Genomic DNA, 22,967 nt, shown 5'->3' with positions numbered 1-22,967 from the left:
TCTTTGGGCAACTTGGTCTCTTCGGCTTCACCCTGAGAAATTCTGGAAGGTGCAGGACTCGGCCACGTCCTTTGGGCATCACTGTTTCCACAGCACATTTTGGTTATCACTTTTAACCTGTTACATGAAAACGGGTTAACGTAACTTGTCACTCGTGTTACTCTTTTTCTAAATTTCTAGTGGGAAACACACGAGTTCCTGAGCCTGTTGTCTGCGGCAATCTAAAACCACCCTGCCTCCAATTTGCCTCTGCCCTCCAGGTGTGCCGTCACCGCAGCTCAAAGAGAAAGGGACTCAAGAGAGTGAAAAGAACAGTGGTCTGGAAGCTCAGGGAAATAGAGGGGTTGGTTCAGTGCCCCTAAATCCCATGACCACTTTTCACCAGTGGGGGTCTCTTCCTCTGACCTCCCTGAGCTGGTAAAGCGTGGCCGTGGGATTTCTCCCATTTTCCGGAAGCAGGGGGGCTCAGTGCAACAAGATGAGAAAGGGCTTTGTAAACTATAAAATCTAAGCCTTTATAAGGAATAATTCTCCTAATGAGGCCCCATTTAAAAAGAGCCACTAGTTAAAATAAGTATTGCGATTAAAATGCTAATAAATGACAGCACATTGTCCCACTGATAGCAGGCAGCTTATCTTCAGCTCCTAGACTAAGCTCACTTTGCTGTTTTTAAAAAATAATGGAAGGATAGTTGATTTACAATATTGTGTTTATTTCAGGTGTAAAGCAAAATGACTCAGTTTTATATATGTATTGTTTTTCCGATTCTCTTCCATTATAGGTTATTACAAGATACTGACTATAGTTCCCTGAGCTATACAGTAAATCCTTGTTGCTTATCTATTTTACATGCAGTAGTCTGTATCTGTTAATCCCATATTCCTAATTTATCCCTCCCCACCCCTTTCTACTTTTGTTCCATAATCTTGTTTTCTAAGTCTGTGGGTCTACTTCTGTTTTATGTTCATTTGGTACATTCATTTGTATTATTTTCTTAAACTCCACATATAAGTGCTATCGTTTGATATTTGTCTTTCTGTCTGACTTACTTCACTTTAAACTAAGCCCATTTTGGTAGTATGGCTCTGTGTTCATGCTCTCCCTTGAAAGAAAAATAAACTAAGCCCCCTTTAAATAAAGATGTTGTCTGGAGGGAAGGAGTGTGCTGCGTCCGCAGTAACCCTCCCTTCGTGGTCCCCTCCAGCTCCCCTGCCGGGCTCATGGGTGCCCTGGCTGACATCCCCTCCAGCCCACCTGAACAGATGCCCTCCTTACCTCTCCTTCCTCTTCCGAGCCCAGAGCATCTTCTCTAATCCTCTGCTTATCAGTTCTCCACGAAGTTTGCTCTCTAAGGCTTGCCACCAGCCCTGGTGTTTCCTGAAGGCAAGAAGAGACATTCTTATATTTTCAAAAAGAACAGGACCTTCAAGTGATGCCTAATCCTAAAAAGCCCTCTGGGAACTCCTTCCTTCAGTATGACATTTGGCTGACAGGAAAAACCCTGAGAGTATTCGCATTTGCCCACTTACTCACTCTGTGAACACTAATCAAGCATCTTGCTGGCCAAGTCAAGACACAGTCTCTGCCCCAAGGGGTCCCCAGTCCAGGGGTCACAAACAGGTAGCATGTGACATCGGTCAGATAGAGGGAGGCTGCCGAGATGTGGGGACACTTGAGCTGAGTCTGAGCATCCCAGCAGTTGAATGCATGGAAGATTCCAGAAGCAAAGAGCTCTCTGCACTGGCTTGTGTGTGGTCCATCTCCCCCAGAGTGGACGTTCTGGGCGGCAGGACTGTCCCTTATTCTCCCACCTACACCGGTGCCTAAGACAGTGGACATACTAAAAGCTCATACATGTTTTATAAATACATTAATAAGAAGATTGAGAAGGTACAATGGAAGCTCAGAAGGAGGGTAAGGCAGCGAGCCTGAACGCCACATGATTCTCAACTGAAGAAGGGACAGTGAACAGGACAGGGGGAGTGAGGAGATGTCCACGGGCCTGGGTTCAAGTCAAGTCAATACAGGATCGAGTGTCCGCTGGTGCCTGGATCTGGCCAAGTTCATACTCTGCCTCAGCTGGTTCACACTGAGCAGCTCTGGGGGTTGGGGGGTGGGGTGGGGTGGGGGTGGGTGCTGAGAGGGGCTACGGGGAAGGCAGAGCACGGGGAGGGGCAGCGGTGGTGAAGAACCCTCACCCAGGCTGGGCCAAGCTGTGACCATGCAAGGTCCTGCTCCAGGGTTTCCCCCAGAACCTGCTGCCTGTGTGTCCTCTGACTGCACTAGAGAAAGCCGGCTGAAACAGGAAACTCCGACCACGCCCACACCCCCAGTCCTGTGACCACACTCACGTCCAGCCCCGCCCCCGTGCTGGGTCCCTCCTGCTCTTCCCGGCCCCTGCAGACTCCCTCCCCTCCCCTACAGCTGTTTTCACACTCCCATCCTTCCTTGCATGCCAACCCTACTCTTGTTCCTCTGTTGTGCATCTTGCTTTTGTGAGTCAGGGACTCCTTTACAAGTCAGGGGAAATAACCTGCATATACACACGTCCACACAATGATGCCATTTCCACAGACTCACGGGCATCAAGACGCCCTTCCCTAACCTCCAGGGGATCCTCGTTGAGGACTGGACTTTGCTGCCTGGCCTTCAGCACTTTCCACGTTGGTCATGGCTTTCCTTGCAGCCTCACCCTTAACAAATTCTGCTCTCAAGTGGCACGGCTGGCTGCCCCATACTCACCTTATCCAAGGTCCCCCTTCATGCCTTTCCCTAATAAAGACCCTTAACTGGCAAAATGCACACCTGCAACTTGACCCTAAAGTATCTATGCAGCCTTATCCATAATTGAGGAAAAATGAACCCAAACTAAATGTTCAGCAATAGAGTAACAGTTACATACACTATGCTACACACCTCAGTAAAATAATAAGCAGCTATGAAAAATAATATCTATGGAGATGTTTCTATAATTGGGAAAAGCATGAATTTTTTAATTGTTAATAAAAATAGCAGAAAGTCGAAACAGATGTTTAGGAAAATGTTTGCACATGGACAAGAGCTGAAAGGTAATAAGCAAACTTGCCTCTGCTATAAGGTTCTGAAAAGCAGGAGGTAAGGCTGTATATACTGGGATTCCTATACATGCGTGCTCACGCACATGCACACACGCACACACACACGCGTGCACACACACACACACACACACCACACACTCATACAACCCAGCAGACAAACCCATTCTGGAGGAAGAATTGTAACAAAATGCTAATAGCCAGTTGCTCCAGCTGATAGAACCATGGTGTTTCTTTGCCTTTTTCCTTTATGCATTTACTGGATGTATATGGCATATTTACTGCCCAAGGAAACCTACTGTCTTAAAATCCCATTGGGAAGTGAACCAGTGATGAAAAGAGACACTGTGGACAAAACCCTTGGGCCTGCTATGACTTCCAGGATTCATGATGACACACCTGGATGCCGTCTACTCCTTGAGTGAGGAAGCTCCCCTGGGAAGCCAGGTGTGCTTGTGCCCATGGTCCGGCTCACCACCCCCAGGAAAATGGGACCTCATTTTCCAAAGGCGGCCGACCCTGCACTCACCCCCTCCTGCCCAGGTCAGCCTGCACCCCGCTGCCGTTGTTCTCCACCACGTGGTCTTGATGCTTCTGGCCCACGGAGTCCAGCACAGCCAGCAGCTCAGCCTGCGAGGCTGCGGGCAGAGCCACGGTCAGGAGCCGGCGCAGTGTGCTCCCTGGCAGCATCGTCAGCTTCAACAGGTACGACGCCAGTCTCAGCTCCTGGAGGAGTGAATGCAGGGACTCAGAGCCTCACAGCTCTCACCTTGATGAACAGCAGGGTTGAATGGATCACGGTCTTAGGACTTTTTGTCCCAGGGAGATAAATATTTTAGTAGCTTGGTCTTGAAAACATGTCCCCAAATTTACAGAGCTGTCAAGAAAATCTATTTGGTCAGCAGCCTTGGCTCCCCATGACATTCCCTAAGCCTTCATCCATCCCTTCCAGCTACCCTCCTGGATAGAGGGTAACTCACTCATCATAGTTACAGCCCTGGCCTGCAGCCAGGCCAATTAGTAATTTCTCCTCCTACTCATGTTCCGTGAGGCGACATGGCTCAGAGGGAACAGCACAGGCTGTGGAAACAACTGAAAAGGCCCTACAGCAGTGGAGGGTTAAAGAAACTGTACTATGGCCATACCACAGAATTCCAGCCTACAGTGAAAGAAATGGATGGATCCCTAGGGCTTTCCACTGCCTAGAAAGAGCCAGGCTGCACATTCACATCCTGTATGATTCCAAGTGAATAACCAGAGTTGACAGAATGTAGGAATGGAGAACAGAGCAGACCTGGCCAGGAGTTAGGGACGCAGTGTGCTGCATGCTAAGTCACTTCAGTCGGGTCTGACTCTTTGTGATCCCATGGACTGCAGCCTGCCAGGCTCCTCTGCCCATGGGATCCTCCAGGCAAGAATAATGGAGTGGGTTGCCATTTCCTCCTCCAGGGGATCGTCTCAACCTAGAGATCAAACCTGCATCTTTTATGTCTCCTACATTGGCAGGCAGGTTGTTTACCATGAGCGCCACCTGGGAAAAGCGCAATAATGCTGTTAATTACTCCAAGGGCCACTACCCAGAAATAATTATCAGTAGCATTAGGCAAAGCACATTCTAGAAATCTTTCTACGTATGTATGTAAATAGATGAATGGATGGATGGATGGGTTATACAGATGGATAAATGGATGAGTGGATAAATGGGTTATGGACAGTGGATGGACAGATGATGAGTGGACAAATGGGCAGATGAATGGATGGATGGATGCAGAGATGGTTGGGGGATGGATGTATAGACAGAATAAATGGATAGATGGATGGATGGGTGGACAAAGAGCCAGATGAAAGGAGAGGCAAACAGATGGAGTGATGGACAATGGGTGGATAGACGAACACGACTATAAAAATGAGATCAAAATCCATATAAAATAATATATATTTTATGTATCTATTTTGTTGCTTGCCTGCTCTATCCACTAGAATATCAGTTCCTGAGAGACTGGGCTTCATCTGTTTACTTTGCTGCTAAAATCCCAGGGCCTAGGATAGCACTTGCCACTTACTAGGAGCACAGTCAATATTTATTCAAGAAAAAAGCCTCTTCAGAAGATGTTAAGCTGACTCTAAGAAGGAATGATGCTAAAGCTGAAACTCTAGTACTTTGGCCACCTCATGCGAAGAGTTGACTCATTGGAAAAGACTCTGATGCTGGGAGGGATTGGGGGCAGGAGGAGAAGGGGACGATCCAGGATGAGATGGCTGGATGGCATCACTGACTTGATGGACGTGAGTCTGAGTGAACTCTGGGAGTTGGTGATGGACAGAGAGGCCTGGTGTGCTGCGATTCATGGGGTCACAAAGAATCGGACATGGCTGAGTGACTGAACTGAACTGAACTGAAGTCATATTATACGTGGTTAAAAAAGAATTTCACTCTACTGTCTACAAGTCATACTGGCGCCTCGAGGGAGTAAAGGAGATGAGTTCAGTGAGGACCTCAGGTGGGGTTCCAACCTCTTCCCACAGCACAAGGAACCTTTCTGCCTTGCTGAGTTAGTACCATTCATTTTAAAATGAGCTCCCCCTTCCCATTTTAATCACGAAACAATTAGGAAATATTTTGCTTCAAAGGGAATGGTGCAGTAGCATGAAATGAGTAGCACCTTTAAGGGAAGAGAAACTGGTTTAAAACCAGCTCCACCACTGACTGGCTGTGGGACCTTGGCAAGTCACATCACCTCTCTGACCCTCAGTTTCTTCATCTGTCCAGTGATGGTCCTCTCCATGCCTCTCCACAACACTGGGCTGATATCCACTGCTGCTGGTACCATTGCCGTCTCAGAAGGAGTGATGGATTTGCAGCAGTGCCTCGGGGAGGCTCTTTCCACTGCCAGGGACCCAGTGCAACAGTGAGTATTAACTGGGATGATGTGTGATGTGTCTAGCACAGAGCAGGCATTTGAGTGTTATTTTGACATTGTCATAAATATGCAAAGTTGCATAAATATGAAAACATGGGTGCTCATGTGGAAATGATCCTTCATGCAAATATTGTAATTCAAACTATGCTGTCCCTAAGGTAGTGTAATAAGCAGGAAATAAAACAAAAGACACAGAGAGGTGGGGGAGGGTTGGGAGGGAGGGGGAGAGAAAGACAGAGATTGCAGGGGAAAGAAGAAAAAGAAGGAGGAGGAGAAGGAAGAGGAGGAAGAGGGGGAGGAGTATTTAGAAGAAGTAGAAAGAATGGGGGTGGGACTGGGTTTCCCTGGTTATTCTCTTGCCTGGTACAAAGAAGAAACAGGCAAAAACAGGACTCCTCTACAAAGGGAGTGATGGTTAATTTTATAGGTCAACTTGTCTGGGCCACAGTGCCATGATTTATATGGAGAAACATAATTCTGGATATATCTGTGAAGTAGCTTTTGAATGAGATTAACACTAGAGTCAGTGGACTTAAACCAGATTGCCCTCCACAATGTGGGTGGGCTCCATCTAATCAGGTGAAAGCTTGAACAGAACAAAGACTGACCCCTGAGCCAGAGGGAATTCTGCCAGTAGTGGGCCTTTGAACTTGAACTGCGACACTGGCTCTTTCCTGGTCTCCAGCCTGCTCGTCTATATTGTCAGCCTATTGGACTTGCCAGTCTCCACAATCACATATGCTAATTCCTTAAAGTAAACCTCTTTCTCCCTCTTTTCCCAAGTCTTTGTGATTCTGTTTCTCTGGAAAACCCTCACTAATACACAAGGGCTGGAAAGAAAGAAATGAAGTTGAGTAGACATTGCTGGGGGATTCTACAAGGCACAGGATGGGGAGGGGGTGCAAAGAAAAGTCACCCTCCTAATGATTCCTGCTGTTCAAGGCTTCCATCCCATCAGCATTTTACTGCTGACAAAGCCAGTTCTTTAGCAGAGTTCACAGTTTAAAAGAGCCAACAAATTAGGGATGAACCTGATGATATTCTACGCATGACACTTTGGCCATCTGTCAAGTCTCTTAGTGACAAAGAAGAAGGGGAATCACAGTGAGCGTCGGAGACGGCTCAGTTCCCACAGAGACCCAGGCCAGGAGCAGCATGTGCTCTGCAGGGCAACACAGCAGGAAGAGCACATGCTGTGTAGTCACCAACCCCAGGCCGAGTCCTGAGCTCCAAGGAGGACGGTGAGCCCTGGAACCCTAAGCCACCCATTCATACCTCGGTGGCTCTATTTGCAAAATAGAGAAGATATAGTTCCTGATTCCCAGCTTTCTGCAGGGATTAAATGAATAACTGATATGAGTGCCTAGGATGATACTCAACACACAACAGGTGTTCTGGAAACTTCTGCTGCCTCCCCCATCCCCAGTCTGGAGCTCAGGCTAAGAGATGTGGGGTAGAAGAATGTGGGCTCCAATCCTAGCTCCACCGGGCTCCTCAATGTGAGCTTGGGCAATAATGTCCCCTCTGGAGGACTTGTCTATAAGGGGATGATAGTAGAATTGCCAGACAGTGAGATGAATGGCAAGTACTCTCCTGGGTCCTGCCATGAGTGGGTACTCCTCTCTTGCTGTAAATATCAAAAAAGCCCAGGCAGCTCTCATGTCAAAGAGGAAGAAGCATGTTAGACTTACTACTGACTTTGACGCTTAACCTTGTCTTTCTGTCTGGTGTGAATGGCAGAATAATGGCCTCGAAGGTGTTCATGCCCCATGCCAGAACCTGTGAATATGTCCTTTTACATGGCAAGGGACTTTGTGATGAAGCTTAATGATCATGAGCTGAGAGTATCCTAGACTGATTATCCAGATGAGTCCAACCTCATCATCACATGGGTCCTTAAAAGCACAGTACTTTGCCTGCTGTGGTAGGTCAGAGAGAGATGTGATGATGATGGAAGAAGCATCAGTAAGATGTGATTTGTTGAGTTTGAAGGTGAAAGAAGGGAGCCATGAACTAAGAAATTCAAATGCCTCTAGAAACTGGTAACAGCCATCAGCTGACAGCTAGCAAGGAAATAAAAACCTCAGTCCTACAACCACAATGAATCAAATTCTGACAATTACTGGAATGAGGAGGAGACAGATTCTCCCAGAGCCTTAGAAGGAGTACAGACCTGTTGACACTTTAATTTTAGTCTGGTAAAACCCATGCAGGACTTCTGACCCACAGAACAAGAAGATAATAAATTTCTGTTCTGTTAAGCCACTAAATTGGTAGTAATTTGTTACAGCAGCAATAGGAAACTAATACAAGTGAGAAGATGCGTGTGCCCGTGGACAGTTGTGGCCAATCCTGCTGGCTGGACACCAGAAAGTGCCCCTACCCCTGCTTCCTGCTGGCTCTCTTTGGAGGCTGAAAAGGAAGTGTTGAACCTGCAGCCCCCCTGGCAACCAGGGATCCATGGGTCGGGCCTCCTCAAGACATGAGTATAATTTGCTTCAGAGATTTGGTGGCATGTACTTTCTTGGAAAGAAAAGATAGCAGAGTGATTGTGTTCCACCTTCACCCTCTTCACGTGAACACAGACACAGCAGCTGGAACTTCAAGGAGAGGTGGGAAGAATCGGAGTGTAACAGTGACATCGTTGAACTGAAGCAAGGTCAGCAACACCTACCTCCCAATGGCCTGTGACTGGCATAAGCCACTGTCACAAATCACATTTGCTGAGACTCAAAGAAACCAGGAAGCCCGCCTTGGGATGCACATAAAACACCACTGGTAGAGTCACGTAACTCTGCGTATGACTCCGTGTGCACAGCCTCGCGTGCTGTCTCAGGAACACTGATGAGGGCTGCAGCTCTGGCCAAGAATGAGACTACCTAACCTCAACACAGAAAAGTTGAAACGTGGTGTACAATCTCAGCATTCTCCTTATATGGCCCAGATTTCAATGACTAACTTTGTTCCTGGTAGAACTTACTCCGTGTATATTAAACCTATTTAAGACTGAGAAGAAGAACATTTGGGTGCCTGTCTAATCACAGAAAAGAAACTGACCAGGGCAGTGATTACTATTGTTTTTGCTGCTGTTGTAACCCCAATTGAATGTCCCCTAGGTGCTGGCCCTGGGCCAGGCCTTTTCACAAATCCTCTTAGCAGTTCTCAAGGTTCCTGTTATCATCTGTGTCCTGCAGGTGAGGAAACGTGGACTCTGAGAAAAAGGTCAAGTTATGGGCTGGCAAGGGATGGACCCAAGGCACAGTGAACTTGTTCTCACCTGGCCATACAGGGTCACAAAGGTGTCAGTCTCCATATTCTCCAGCAAATCTTCCAGCACGACACTGTCTTCTTGCTCCTCTCTCAAACTAGGGTGAAAACAAAATCTCCATCAGTTCAGTGTTGTTATAAAGTGATCCTATGAGAAGACTGTCTAGTTGGTTAAATAACAAAGTATCAAAAACCTAATCTACATGATTTTTAAAAAAATCCATCAAAAGAGATAGCCAGAAGAAGCTGTCCTCTTTTTAGCTAGATTATCTCACAAATACATGAATCAGGGACTGCTCACCAGGATGGAGGGCTCCTTCAAGTGAGAATTTTTGTGGGAACTATATGGAGACTTTTCTGTGGCTTTGAAGGGCAACTTGTACTGTGCATAGCTATTAGTGTAACTGATGTCATCTTGGGCCCTTACGGTATTTCCTGTCCTTTTGCTGACCCACCCAGGACTGTGCAATTAATCACTTCTCTGTCATCAAAGGCTTTGTAGTTAATAGATATTGTTTAACAATCATTCAGTTCAGTTCAGTTGCTCAGTCGTGTCCGACTCTTTGCGACCCCATGAATCGCAGCACGCCAGGCCTCCCTGGCCATCACCATCTCCCAGAGTTCACTCAGACTCACGTCCATCGAGTTGGTGATGCCATCCAGCCATCTCATCCTGGGTCGTCCCCTTCTCCTCCTGCCCCCAATCCCTCCCAGCACCAGAGTCTTTTCAAATGAGTCAACTCTTCGCATGAGGTGGCCAAAGTACTGGAGTTTCAGCTTTAGCATCATTCCTTCCAAAGAAATCCCAGGGTTGATCTCTTTCAGGATGGACTAGTTGGATCTCCTTGCAGTCCAAGGGACTCTCAAGAGTCTTCTCCAACACCACAGTTCAAAAGCATCAATTCTTTGGTGTTCAGCCTTCTTCACAGTCCAACTCTCACATCCATACATGACCACAGGAAAAACCATAGCCTTGACTAGACGGACCTTAGTCGGCAAAGTAATGTCTCTGCTTTTGAATATGCTATCTAGGTTGGTCATAACTTTTCTTCCAAGGAGTAAGCGTCTTTTAATTTCATGGCTGCAATCACCATCTGCAGTTATTTTGGAGCCCCCCCAAAAAAAGTCTGACACTGTTTCCACTGTTTCCCCATCGATTTCCCATGAAGTGATGGGACCAGATGCCATGATCTTCGTTTTCTGAATGTTGAACTTTAAGCCAACTTTTGCTCTCCTCTTTCACTTTCATCAAGAGGCTTTTTAGTTCCTCTTCACTTTCTGCCATCAGGGTGGTGCCATCTGCATATCTGAGGTGATTGGTATTTCTCCCAGCAATCTTGATACCAGCTTGTGTTTCTTCCAGTCCAGCGTTTCTCATGATGTACTCTGCATAGAAGTTAAATAAGCAGGGTGACAATATACAGCCTTGACGAACTCCTTTTCCTATTTGGAACCAGTCTGTTTTTCCATGTCCATTTCTAACTGTTGCTTCCTGACCTGCATACAGATTTCTCAAGAGGCAGGTCAGGTGGTCTGGTATTCCCATCTCCTTTAGAATTTTCCACAGTTTATTGTGATCCACCCAGTCAAAGGCTTTGGCATAGTCAATAAAGCAGAAATAGATGTTTTCTGGAACTCTCTTGCTTTTTCCATGATCCAGCGGATGTTGGCAATTGATCTCTGGTTCCTCTGCCTTTTCTAAAACCAGCTTGAACATCAGGGAGTTCACGGTTCACGTATTGCTGAAGCCTGGCTTGGAGAATTTTGAGCATTACTTTACTAGCATGTGAGATGAGTGCAGTTGTAACAATCATTCTCTCTCTGCTAAGTCACTTCAATAGTGTCCAACTCTGTGTGACCCCATAGATGGCAGCCCACCAGGCTCCCCAGTCCCTGGGATTCTCCAGGCAAGAACACTGGAGTGGGTTGCCATTTCTTTCTCCAATGAATGAAAGGGAAAAGGGAAAGGGAAGTCACTCAGTCGTGTTCGACTCCTAGCGACTCCATGGACCGCAGCCTACCAGGCTCCTCTGTCCCTGGGATTTTCCAGGCAAGAGTACTGGAGTGGGGTGCCATCACCTTCTCCATTAGGGTCAGGTATTCTCTGTGCTTTATTATTCCCTAGAAAAGGATGAAAACCTTCCCTGAAGTATTCCTGGCATCCAAAGACTAGTTACCCATTCATAAATTTTGACTTAGGACAACACATCCCATTTCCAAGCACCTACCCCATACCCTAGGTTACTTATAAAATTGTCTCAGTGGCCCCTTGGTTTAGAGTGAAGCTGTGAAGCCTTCTGGGTGGTTGTCCGCGTGATCCCACTATGTGAGTAAGTTACCCTAGATAAATGGATCCATCGGTTAAATGGAGCTGCCTGCCTTGCTTTTCAGTCTCAAGATGCCTGCTCAGTACAGTGGGCGCTTTTTGATCCCTCTGACCTCCAACGGTAATCCTAATGTGAAAACTCTCAGAATTAGCTGTCATGCCTGGTGCTCAAGAACACCAAGGTCTGGGGTCTTCATCCACCACGTGCTCCTGTGTTGAGGTGGGCCCAGAATCATCTCCCAAGGGTGGACCTGGCTCTGACCACAGAAGCTGGGTGGCACCTTATCACATGAGGTCTCCATCAGGTTTCTTGACTTCCCCACAAGGTGGCCTTCCCAATCTATCCCCTCAGCCAATTAAAGCTGGTATCCTGGGTTATCCATCCTGCCTCTTGCTGGTTATTAGGCCTGGCATGCTGCGATTCATGGGGTCACGAAGAGTCGGACACGACTGAGCAACTGAACTGAACTGAAACCCTGTGAGGGTACAACTCATACAAAAAGCTTGATCCACAGCAATTTTCTCCATGAAGCATGGAATACATTAGGGTGTTAAATATACTAAAATCCATAATCAAGTCCAAGTCAAATCAACATCTCTGAGCATTTTCCTCTGATCAAACAGAGTCAGCCTCTTATGCAATTATTTCAGTGGAACAGAATTGTGCTTTGATGTTGTATTTACACAGAAAAGCATAATCAAACACATTAAAGTCACCTGTAATCTCACCACACAGAAATCACATCTATTACAGTCTGGCCTATTTTCTTTCAGTGAATTTGCATTTTCAAAAATGGAGTCATGCTATGTATTATAGTTTTCACCCTGTTCTTCACAATGGAAAATTACAAAGCTGTTAAAAATTTTGTTTTCCGAAAGATACATGTACCCCTGTGTTCACTGCAACACTAGTTACAATAGCCAAGACATGGAAGCAACCTAAGTGTCCATCCACAGATGAATGCATAAAGAAGATGTCATACACTGGGTCCTTAGCTCACCTCTGCTGGTGATGCTCCAGTAGCTTCTGACCCTTGCTAAGGGCTCGCCGCAGGACAGCAGAGACCTGTCTTTCAGAATCTGTCTCCTCCGGTTCCTGCAGAAGCCCAGGTCCTTCGCCTGCCCACTGCTGCCAACTGTCCAGTGCCCGCTGCAGCTGGGCCGCCTCCTGGTGTGCCAGCTGGTCCTCCAACTTTCTCTCCAGCTCCTGGAGCTCCTGCACACAGACGGGCAGGCTGAGCACAAGGCAGGTGGGCCGAGGGATAAAATCCACCCCTCTTGGCTCGGCGCTGCAAGCCTGGCAGGACCTCCTCTTCTTTTTTTAAATTAATTAATTTATTTTAATTGGAGGCTAATTACTTTACCATACTGTAGTGGGTTTTGCCATACACTGACATGAATCAGCCATGGGTGGACATGTGTTCTCCATCACTGTCCGCCCCCTGCCATCCAGCTGTGCAAACAGCACAATGAGACTGCGTCCGGGTCCCTCGCACCTCGTGCCTTTGCACATGCTGCGCCCCTACCTGCAGGCCCTTTCCCTGTTTGCCTGGTCAACTCCGAGTCTTCTTTCAAAGACTGGCTTTAGAAGACCCTCCTTGGGGAAACTGTGTTGTGCTGGTCTCAGCCATAGTCCATGATGCTACTGGCTGGAGCTGCTGGGGGTCCTCACCTGGGTCCACATTCCCTGTGGCAGCCCCCAGAGACATTTCCCTGCTGGGCCGATGCTGAGGTTAGATCAGTCCTTGTGATTCTTATGACTATTTTTGTGACTTCTTGTGAATCTATAATTATTTCAAAATAAAAAAGCTGAAAAATATTATTTTCAGTAAAACTTCAGTATTAAACATTCAGTACAAATTAAATATTAAACAGACACTAGAAAATGAAGGGTAGAAAGATGTGAGGGAACAGAAGCATGTTACAAAGTTAGCAGCTTTTGCCTGCACACTGGGACAACACCTCAGCCACAACCATCAAGGACCTTGAAAACACAAGGAACACATTCTGGAGGGTACATGGCACACCTGGGCCACACAGCAGGGTCAAAAGGAGAGCAAAAGAACATGACCCGGGTGCTCTGCAATTTTGGGGATCAAAGGTGGGGTACCTAGGGATCACTGGTTCTCTCTCTGTTGGTGAACTTAAAAGAGCAGGAATTAGGATGCAGAGAGGGCAAAGCAGGTTCACTCAAGAGGTCAGGTACGTAGGTCAACCAGAACTTCCCAGAAACAGGAACTTCATGGGTGGGGCAGTCTGCTTTTATCTAGTTGTTTAGTTGGCAACCTGTTTATTTCAGTCGGATGTTTTCGAAATGGTTGCCTCGGTAATCAAAAGCTGTCAGGGACTTACTACAGGCTCCCTACGTTCCTTGGGAGATACAGACACCCCTTCCTCAACTGCCCACTCACTACCCCTAGTATTTTCCTGTTACAGACTGAATGACTGTTTGTGGCGCCTTAGATCCATATGCTGGATCCCTAATCCTAATCCCTGGATCCTAATGCCTGGAGGTGTGGGCTTTAGGGGTCAGTAGGGCTTCCCAGGTGGCACTAGTGGTAAAGAACCCACCTACCAAGGCAAGAGATGCAAGAGATGCAGGCTCCATCCCTGAGTTGGGAAGATCCCCTGGAGGAGAAAATGGCAACCCACTCCAGTTTTCTTGCTGGGAAAATCTCATAGGCAGAGGAGCCTGGCAGGCTACAGTCCATAGGATTGCAAAGAGTCAGACAGGACTGCAAGCAGTCATGCATAGGTTTAGACAGACATGAGGGTGGGGCCCCCATGATGGGATTAGTGCCCTTATAGGAAGAAAAAGAGATTGGCGCTCTCTCTGTCACGTGACGGCACAGTGAGAAGGCAGCTGTGTGCAAACCACAACGATTCTTCACCAGAAATAGAATCAGCTGGCACCTTGATCTTGGACTTCCCAGCCTCAAGAACTGTGAGAAAATCAATGTCCGTTCTTTAAGCCCTGAAGTCTATGGTGTTTGGGCCCAGCAGCACAAGCAGACTGGAACAATGCTCTATTTCCTGCTAGAATGTGAGCTCCTGGGGTGCAGTGCTGCATTTCTACCCCCTCACCTGCAGCCCATGGCATCTGCCTAGCAGCTCACACCTGTTACAGATGTATGTGGGGTATCAGCATGTATTCTACACGATGAAGGCTGGGCTGGACCAGCAAACGTGGATCATGCCTCACACCAACCATTCTCAGGTCACACCCAGCACCGCTCTCAGTGCCCTGCATAGATTCATCTCATTGAATCTTATAAAAATTACAGGGAAACCATACTTCTTTTCCGTTACCTATGTGGAAACTGAGGCAGAAGGAAAAAGTAATTTTCCAGGTCATGTGATTCTTAAGGGGGTTTCCCAGGTGGCTCAGCAGTGAAGAATCCATCTGCAATGCAGGAAACACAGGACACATGGGTTTGGTTCCTGGATCAGGAAGACCCCCTGGAGGAAGGCATGGCAACCCACTCCAGTATTCTTGTCTCAAGAATCCCATGGACAGAGGAACCTGGAGGGCTGCAGTTCATGGGGTTGTAAAGAGTTGGACATGACTGAAGGGACTCAGCACGTACGTCCATGAATCTTTAGTGGCAGAACGAGAATATGGCGCCAGGTCAGCTGGATACATGATTTGGTTTGTGCCCTAACCCTCAAGCTATACTGTCTCTCACTGGCCAAACAAGAAATTGGCAGCCTGAGGCCATCAGAGTCAGAGAATCTGGGAACAAGAGACTATCCACAGTCTGTTTAGGTGGGGAAGAGAGGGTGGCCAGGAAGGTGGGCTTTAGGGGTTATTGGCCAGTGTTCTACCAAGGGGTGGGGTGAGGGTGGGGTTTGATCCTAAGAGGCCTTGGATAGATGGCATCAGGTGATGGTCGTCCTTGATCTTCCTAAATTTTGTACAAAACAATCTGCCTTTTTGCAGAGGCGCCAAAGCTTGTATCAAAGTCTCAGAAACATTACTCAAAAATCAAGACATGGAGAAAATGGCCAGAGAGGTAAACTGAGGTCATGGCATGGAGAGCATATAGGTTTTGCCTCCAGTGCTGTGAAAAGTTTGGGATGCTCTGAGTACCGGCTTCTGGCATGATGAGATTTCCAATTGTTACCATCCTTCTCTTTGCTGCCTCCCAAATGGAAACATAACCAAACACAGCGTTTTCAACAGCACTAATGAGTTTCCACTCCCATGTTCTGTCAGCGTGCCTGGAGCTGGTCATGGACCAGGCTTCCACTGAGATGCCAGCCCCAGCCCACTGCATGGGGAAGGAAGGGACAAACCCACACCTTCTAGTGTCCCTGAAACAGGCAGAGCACAGAAAGCTGGTATGTCACACTTTGATTTTCCAAGACCAAGTGAACCCCCGTTGGGAACAAACACATCCTGCAGGTTCTAAGTTGCTGATGGCAGGTTCTCCCAGGGGTCAGTCCTATCCTCAAACCCCTGCCACTTAGCACTACTGGAATCCAAGATGTGGTTCTAGAATTGAATCTAGAATCTGCTCTCTTCACTAAAGTTTCCATGCTGAGGCAGGGACTCTGGGATTGTCTTGTTCATCCCTCTCCCCAGAAGGGAGTAGGCTTCCCAGGTGGCTCAGCTGTAAAGAATTCGCCTGCCAAACAGGAAACCTGGATTGGATCCCTGGGTCTGGAAGATCCCCTGGAGAAGGAAATGGCAACCCACTCCAGTATTCTCGCCTGGAGAATCCCATGAACAAAGGAGCCTGGCAGGCTACGATTCATGGAGTCACAAGCGTTGGACACGACTGAGTGAACAGCAGCCGCAGCTTCCCAACAGGAAGCAGGCGCCTGGCCTATGGAGTCACAGTAATCAGCATCATCTTATTATTAATAATAATAACGGCAATTAGCACACACCGAACTTCCACATTGTGCTAGATTCGATTCATGATATCTTTACATGAATTAATATGTTTGACCTTCATAAACCGGCACAAACTAGGAATCTGTTAATACCCCATTTTATAAATAAGTTAGCTAAGGAGCAGAGAGTGTAAGGACATGTGAAGTCCCAAGAACCTGAGAGAGGAGTAACTTCAGGTTTCTCTAACTCGGGGCCCTATCTCTTGCTCCCATTATCTCTGGAAAGCACTCTGTAGACATCTGTTGAATGAATGGATGGATAGACAGATGGGTAGATGATGATGATGAAGACAGACAGCTCCAGGCCATTTACTGGGCATAAGGGATTCCGGGGTGAATGAGACATGGCCCCTAGACTCTGGAAACTCACAGTCTAACGTGGGAGACAGTTGTGCAAACACAGATACAGTGACAGGTAACAGGTCACCTCACGGAATCTAGACGGAGGGTGAGCACAGAGCTAGGAGAAATCAACTCTGCCCAAGGGAATCATGGATGGCTTCACAGAAGAGGCAACATTTGGCTTGTTGCAGCTGCCAGAGAGGAGATTGTAGGGTGGGCAGCAGAAGCTTTCTAGACAGAGGTCCTTCAAAGGAACTGAGGCCTGAATGTATCTCAAGCATTCAGGAAGGTCCAAGGGCTAAAATGCAGGGTCTGAGGGAGGGAGGGGTAGAGGGGAGATATTAAAATATGGAGCTGGGAATGGGGCTGTCACTAATTATTTTTATTTTTCAGAAATGTTGCTTTGGCTGAAGGGTGGAGGAGACTGCAGGAGGAAAAGAAGGAGGCAGGTGGGAATTGGTGTGAGAACAGGAACTGGGCTTTGCAAGCAGGAGGTGTGGGCTTTGATTCCCAGTTCTGGGACTGTGGTAAAATGAGTTAACAGTCCTAAGCCTCAACTCCATCTGTAGAATGGGAATAAAAACATCTCGGGGCTGACAGAAGGTTTGCACACTTAACACGATGCCCTGGCCCTGATGAGAGCTACTCCTGGTGTGATTTTTTGTTTTCAGGTCTAGATTTGTCTGAGTAGCGAAGCTGGGTGGCAAAGGTCAAAAGTAAGAAAATTAAGGCAGAACTGACAGACTGAGTGACTGGTGGTGAGTGGGCAGTAAGGCAGAGGACAGAAAAGGAAGACGTCCAGTCCAGGCTTGGAAAAGTAGATACGCACCAAGCAACTTGCTGCTGCTAAGTCGCTTCACTCGTGTCCGACTCTGTGCGACCCCAGAGACGGCAGCCCACCAGGCTCCCCCGTCCCTGGGATTCTCCAGGCAAGAACACTGGAGTGGGTTGCCATTTCCTTCTCCAGGGCATGAAAGTGAAAAGTGAAAGTAAAGTCGCTCAGTCGTGTCCGACTCCTAGCGACCCCATGGACTGCAGCCCTCCAGGCTCCTCCGTCCATGGGATTTTCTCGGCAACAGTACTGGAGTGGGGTGCCATTGCCTTCTCCGACGAAGCAACTTAAAACTGGATTAAATACAGTGGGTGCAGTTAGCCTGGGGTCACATGATGTGTTATGAGTAAGACCATCACATTTAAAGCTGCTCATGATTGCCATTCAACTCCATGATTCAGTTCTGTCCTTTCTGTGGTCCAATTTCATAAAATGAGTCTAAACGCTTCATCAAATGAAGGGAACCTGACACAGTTTTCTTAGGAATCACTATTTCCAAAGCATTTCATTTCATGCTTTTAAAATTCTGAATGTGTAACAGCTTAAAAGCCCATTCCCAACAGGAAAGTGGTTTTCCCAGAATGATCAAATTGCAGGATGAAAGTCTAATATCAAGTGTAAAATGATAGGTTTGTCTTCCCTCCAAATGTAAATCTTCATTAAAAAAAAAAAAACAGCATTGTATCCATAGTTTTATCAGTTGCTTCCAATTCAGGATATATTAACTCTTCTACTTCAAGCACATTCGAGAATAAGGAAGCTTTGATGTCACTCAAAAGGGCTTTAATGTAAAATTGAAAATGTAAGTATTGTGCTACCCAATTGCTAGTAGAAACGAGGGTTGTTGCAAGTAAAAAGGGCCATTAGGTGTCTTAGGGTTGAATTGAGGTGTTTCTCACAGAGTTCATAAGCTCCTCCTTCCCCTCTATACTTCATTATAATGAAGAGATGAATTGGGAATTAAAAGCCAGCAGCTCCTAGTGTCTCACTTTGTTGCTTATTTGCTTGACACGTGACCATGGTCCTGCCCCTCCTCTGAAGACCTCACCTCCTTCACCTGTAATTCCAAGAGGTGGCCTTGCCTCCATGCCAATCACCTACCAGTGATACTCCCTGTGGGTTTTGGGTAAATATCTTACAGGATTTCCTCCTATTACTAATTTGCTAAGGAGTCTTACATTGGATGAGCACTGAATTCAATAAATTACCTGCTCTGTTCATACCAAAATAATCACAGGAATTGTGTTTCTTTAATCTCTTAATCTGATGAATTTTGTTCACACATGTTTTAGTGTTAAACCAACCTTACCTTCCGGGGAAAAACTCATACTGGTTGTGTTGTATCTATTTATAGATGATTGGATTATTCATTAATATTTTGTTAGCTCATAGGTAAGACTAAACTGTATTCTTTCTCATACTAGTCATGTCTCGTTGTGGTGTTAAGGTTATATGAGCTTCATGAAAGGAGGAATATTCCCTACTTTTTTTTATCATCCGAATGATCTGCATATGAGATTGGAAATTTTTGCTACCTTAAGGTTTGGAGGAGTTCGCCTATAAAACCATCAGGGTTAGATATTTGTGTGTGTGTCAGAAGATTCTGAAACTATTGAATCAATTTCTTTCATGGTAACAGGATTATGGAGATTTTTTTTCTACTTGAGCCAATTTTTGTGAGCTATAATTTTTTTTAGAAATGTTGAAATTCACCTACATAAAATTATTGCTCATAGAATTCTCTTATTTTTAAAACCTCTAGGGCATCTATTGTCATGTTGCCTTTTATACTTCTGGTGTTACTTCTTTATCTCTTTTTTAAATGGTCAATCTTGCCAGATAATTGCATATCTAATTTAATTCATCACCTTGGAGATTTTCTGACTAAATGGCTGAAGTATTTTTTAATTCCTTTGTCCTGTTAGCAGAAACCTTTGATGACAAACTCACAGAGGGGACTCCCCGCCCCCAACCCTGGCAGGGCTGGAGATGGACAGGTGATCCTCCTTTGAGCACAAGTGGCTTCCCCCCGACCACTGGCCCTCCGCACCAACCCCACTGGTTGCTCTTCTCCTCAGGACATCCCACAGCCCCACCTCCTGGTCCTTCAGATTAACCCCCAACCCCTGGAGGTCCTGGTTTCCTCCCTTTGCTTTTGGATTTCAGCCTCTGGGTTTGCATTCATCTCTTTCTGTGAGTTCAGACTTTTTCAAGCTATCCTCATCCCTTGGGGATTTTCCTCATCCTACTGTGAGCTCACAAAGCAAGAAAAAGTACATTGATTTTTATTTATCCAGTGTCAGATGTTTTATGCTGGGATATCCACAAGTTTTCCCCTTCCTTCCTATCCCTACAAGCAGGTTTCACAGTGCAGGGTGACCTATATTTGCTGGAAAAATAGCCTGGACTCTTCATCATCTGGGCTTCCCAGGTGGCGCAGTAGTAAAGAGTCTGCCTGCCAATGTGGAAGACACAGGAGATGCAGGTTCGATCCCGGGGATGGGAAGATCCCCTGGAGAAGGAGATGGCAACCCACTCCAGTATTCTTGTCTGGGAAATCCCATGGACAGAGGAGCCTGGCGGGCTACAGTCCATGGGGTCACAAAGAGTTGGACACGACAGAGCAACCAAGCACACATGCTTCAGAGTCCAACGTTATTTATGATTTTCTATGAAGCAATGGGAACCTCCATCGATGGGATCAACTGAGATATCTGTGGACATGACCCAGGGGCTAAAGTCAGAAAATAATAGATTTTACTTACTAGCTCTGTGGACCTTGGAAAAACTTGGAAAAAGCTTGACCTGCCACTTGCCCGAATCTCATTTCTTTACTTGAGAATTGGGCACAGAAACACTACTGAGTTCACAGCATGGCTCAGCGATTAACTGACATAATGTCTGACAAAAAGCATAATTGCCAAAAGGCATAAAATTGCAACTTATTATTAATCATGCTTAAACGATCGTCTTAAGATGCATGATTGAGTAAAGAATTATTAATGCTTAAATGAGAGCATGCCCATTTCACACAGCTCGTTAGTGCTCTCCTGCCACACACACAGCACTCAATAAATGTGAGTTCCATTTAGGTGACTATTATAATAATACATAAAATTCTAAAATTATACATACAGGAACTAAAATTAGTCCTCAAAACAGTCACGTCACTAGCTTTTGTGTTATGAATATACCTCCCATACCTTGAAAACATACAGCATGTGGAAATAATGGTAATAATTAAAATTTTGAAAATAAAAAATCCAATACTTCATAACATCTAAGGCACCCTTCACTGAAAGCTGTGCTAAGTTGCTTTGCTGCTGCTGCTGCTAAGTCGCTTCAGTCATGTCCGACTCTGTGCGACCCCAGAGACGGCAGCCCACCAGGCTCCCCCGTCCCTGGGATTCTCTAGGCAAGAACACTGGAGTGGGTTGCCATTTCCTTCTCCAATGCATGAAAGTGAAAAGTGAAAGTGAAATCGCTCAGTCATGTCCGACTCCTAGCGACCCCATGGACTTCAGCCTCCCAGGCTCCTCCGTCCATGGGATTTTCCAGGCAAGAGTACTGGAGTGGGGTGCCATTGCCTTCTCCAGCTAAGTTGCTTTAGGCATGTCCAATGCTTTGTGACCCCATGGACTGTAGCCCACCAGGCTGCTCTGTCCATGGGATTCTCCAGGCAAGAACAGTGGAGTGGGTTGCCATGCCCTCCTCCAGGGGATCTTCCCAACCCATGGATCCAACATGCATCTCATATCTCCCTCATTGGCAGGTGGGTTCTTTACTACTGGTGCCACCGGGGAAGCCCTCATTGAAAGCTACACAGCTACTTTTCATGGTGGTGGTGGTTTAGTTGCTAAGTCGTGTCCAACTCTTGGGATCCCATGGGCTGGGAACCTACCAGGATTCTGTGTCCATGGGATTCTCCAGGCAAGAATACTGGGGTGGGTTGCCATTTCTCTCTCTACTTTTCATAGCACTCTCAAAGAAACAAACAGCTGCTGGCTGCAAGAGGAATCCCAGGTTCCCAGATGTTAAAAATGCTAACATTTAAAAGGTTTGCTTTCTGAAGGTAATGAAATAGAGGAGCCTTGGGCAGCAACAGTGCACCAGCCTCCCACGTAAGTTACCTCACTCAGCCCTCCCCAGGACCCCTCGGCAGAGACAGGACGGCGGATCAACCATCCGGTGGTGGGAGAAATGGAGGCAGTCACCAGAAAGAACCACTGAGGGATGCAGTGTAGTGGGCATCCTTTCCTTCCTGGGTCCTGCACTCACCGGGCTGTGTGACTCCAGAATCTGCATGCAGGCTGACTTAGTCAGGGTCTCCGATGCGCTCAGCTCCTCCAGAAGCAGGTCCTGGATGCTCAGGAGGGCGGTGTACGCCCACAGGGTTCTGGCCATCCTCGCCGCCTTCTGAAACTGCAGGGAGACGAGGGACTCGGCAAAGAGTCCCTCCTGGGCCTCCAGCTGCTGCACTCTCTCCCGAAGCAATTCTCCTCGGACCTGGGAGGGGCCAGCCAGAGACCAGAGAGCCATAAGTAAGGGGAGGGCAGAGGATAGAACGTGCAGCTTACAAACAGCAGCCGGTATCGGCGGTATTTGTATCGGTGCAGGTAGGCAGCCAGTCATCCAGTCAGAACCCTGAGGAAGGTCTCAAGAGTTAGAAGCAACAGTACTGGAATCTCAGCATGCAATTTAAGACAGCAAGGGCACCTCCGCTCATAAAGACGCTCACTGCAGGGCTTTTGGAATCTAGCTGTTCATTCCACATTTATCATTCTTGGAGGGAAACTGAACTGTGTTGCTCTCCAGGGAAAAGTCCTTCAAGCTTCCCCATCCTACAGGATGAAAGTTCAGTCTTCCTAACAAGTTCTCCAAGCCCTTCCCACCCCCATCCAGACTAAGGTACAGCTGGTCTATTTTGCCACCGCCACCCCACACCTAGACTTCCATACCCGTGATGGCTCATGCCCTGCCCACCAGGCTCCTTGCATCCACAAATCCAAACTCTTTGCTATGATTCAAATTCCACGCATCCTCGTCCTCCGGAAAACCTCCCGTTTGTTCTCTGCATCTCTGGTTCCCAAGGAGCCACTTTGAAGCATCCTCACTTTGCATATCTATCGCCCCCTTCTCTGTGTTTCCTTCATCTCTCAAGTTTCTCTTCCCAGTTGGCACCATACTGTTTACCCCAGCAGAACAAAACTCCTCTGGGGGAGGGCTTTAGCACCTGAAGGGCTCAGAAGAAATTCTAAATGAAGGAATCCTTCAATCAACTAAGTAAGTATTGGGGAGACCCGGG

At 46.9% G+C, this 22,967-nt stretch overlaps 1 protein-coding gene across 5 annotated transcripts in view; it reads right to left on the bottom strand.

The window, feature by feature from the left end:
• Positions 1 to 22,967, bottom strand: part of EVC2 (EvC ciliary complex subunit 2) — a 163,413-nt gene that overhangs the window by 8,517 nt on the left and 131,929 nt on the right. For 4 of the 5 annotated variants that reach the window (XR_009601162.1, XR_009601163.1, XR_009601164.1 and 1 more), the window contains exons 17-21: positions 21,941 to 22,168; positions 12,591 to 12,805; positions 9,274 to 9,361; positions 3,605 to 3,801; positions 1,277 to 1,378 (exon numbers count right to left, since the gene is read on the bottom strand). Coding sequence is in view for 2 of the 5 variants with exons in the window: in XM_042251640.2 (XP_042107574.1) it covers positions 1,277 to 1,378; positions 3,605 to 3,801; positions 9,274 to 9,361; positions 12,591 to 12,805; positions 21,941 to 22,168 (830 nt within the window). In the remaining 3 variants the exon portion in view is untranslated. The other variant, XM_060417664.1, reaches the window with a different exon arrangement.

The sequence above is a fragment of the Ovis aries genome, chromosome 6, assembly GCF_016772045.2.
Source record: "Ovis aries strain OAR_USU_Benz2616 breed Rambouillet chromosome 6, ARS-UI_Ramb_v3.0, whole genome shotgun sequence".
NCBI lineage: Eukaryota > Metazoa > Chordata > Mammalia > Artiodactyla > Bovidae > Ovis > Ovis aries.
This window is presented reverse-complemented; position numbering and strand designations above follow the sequence as displayed.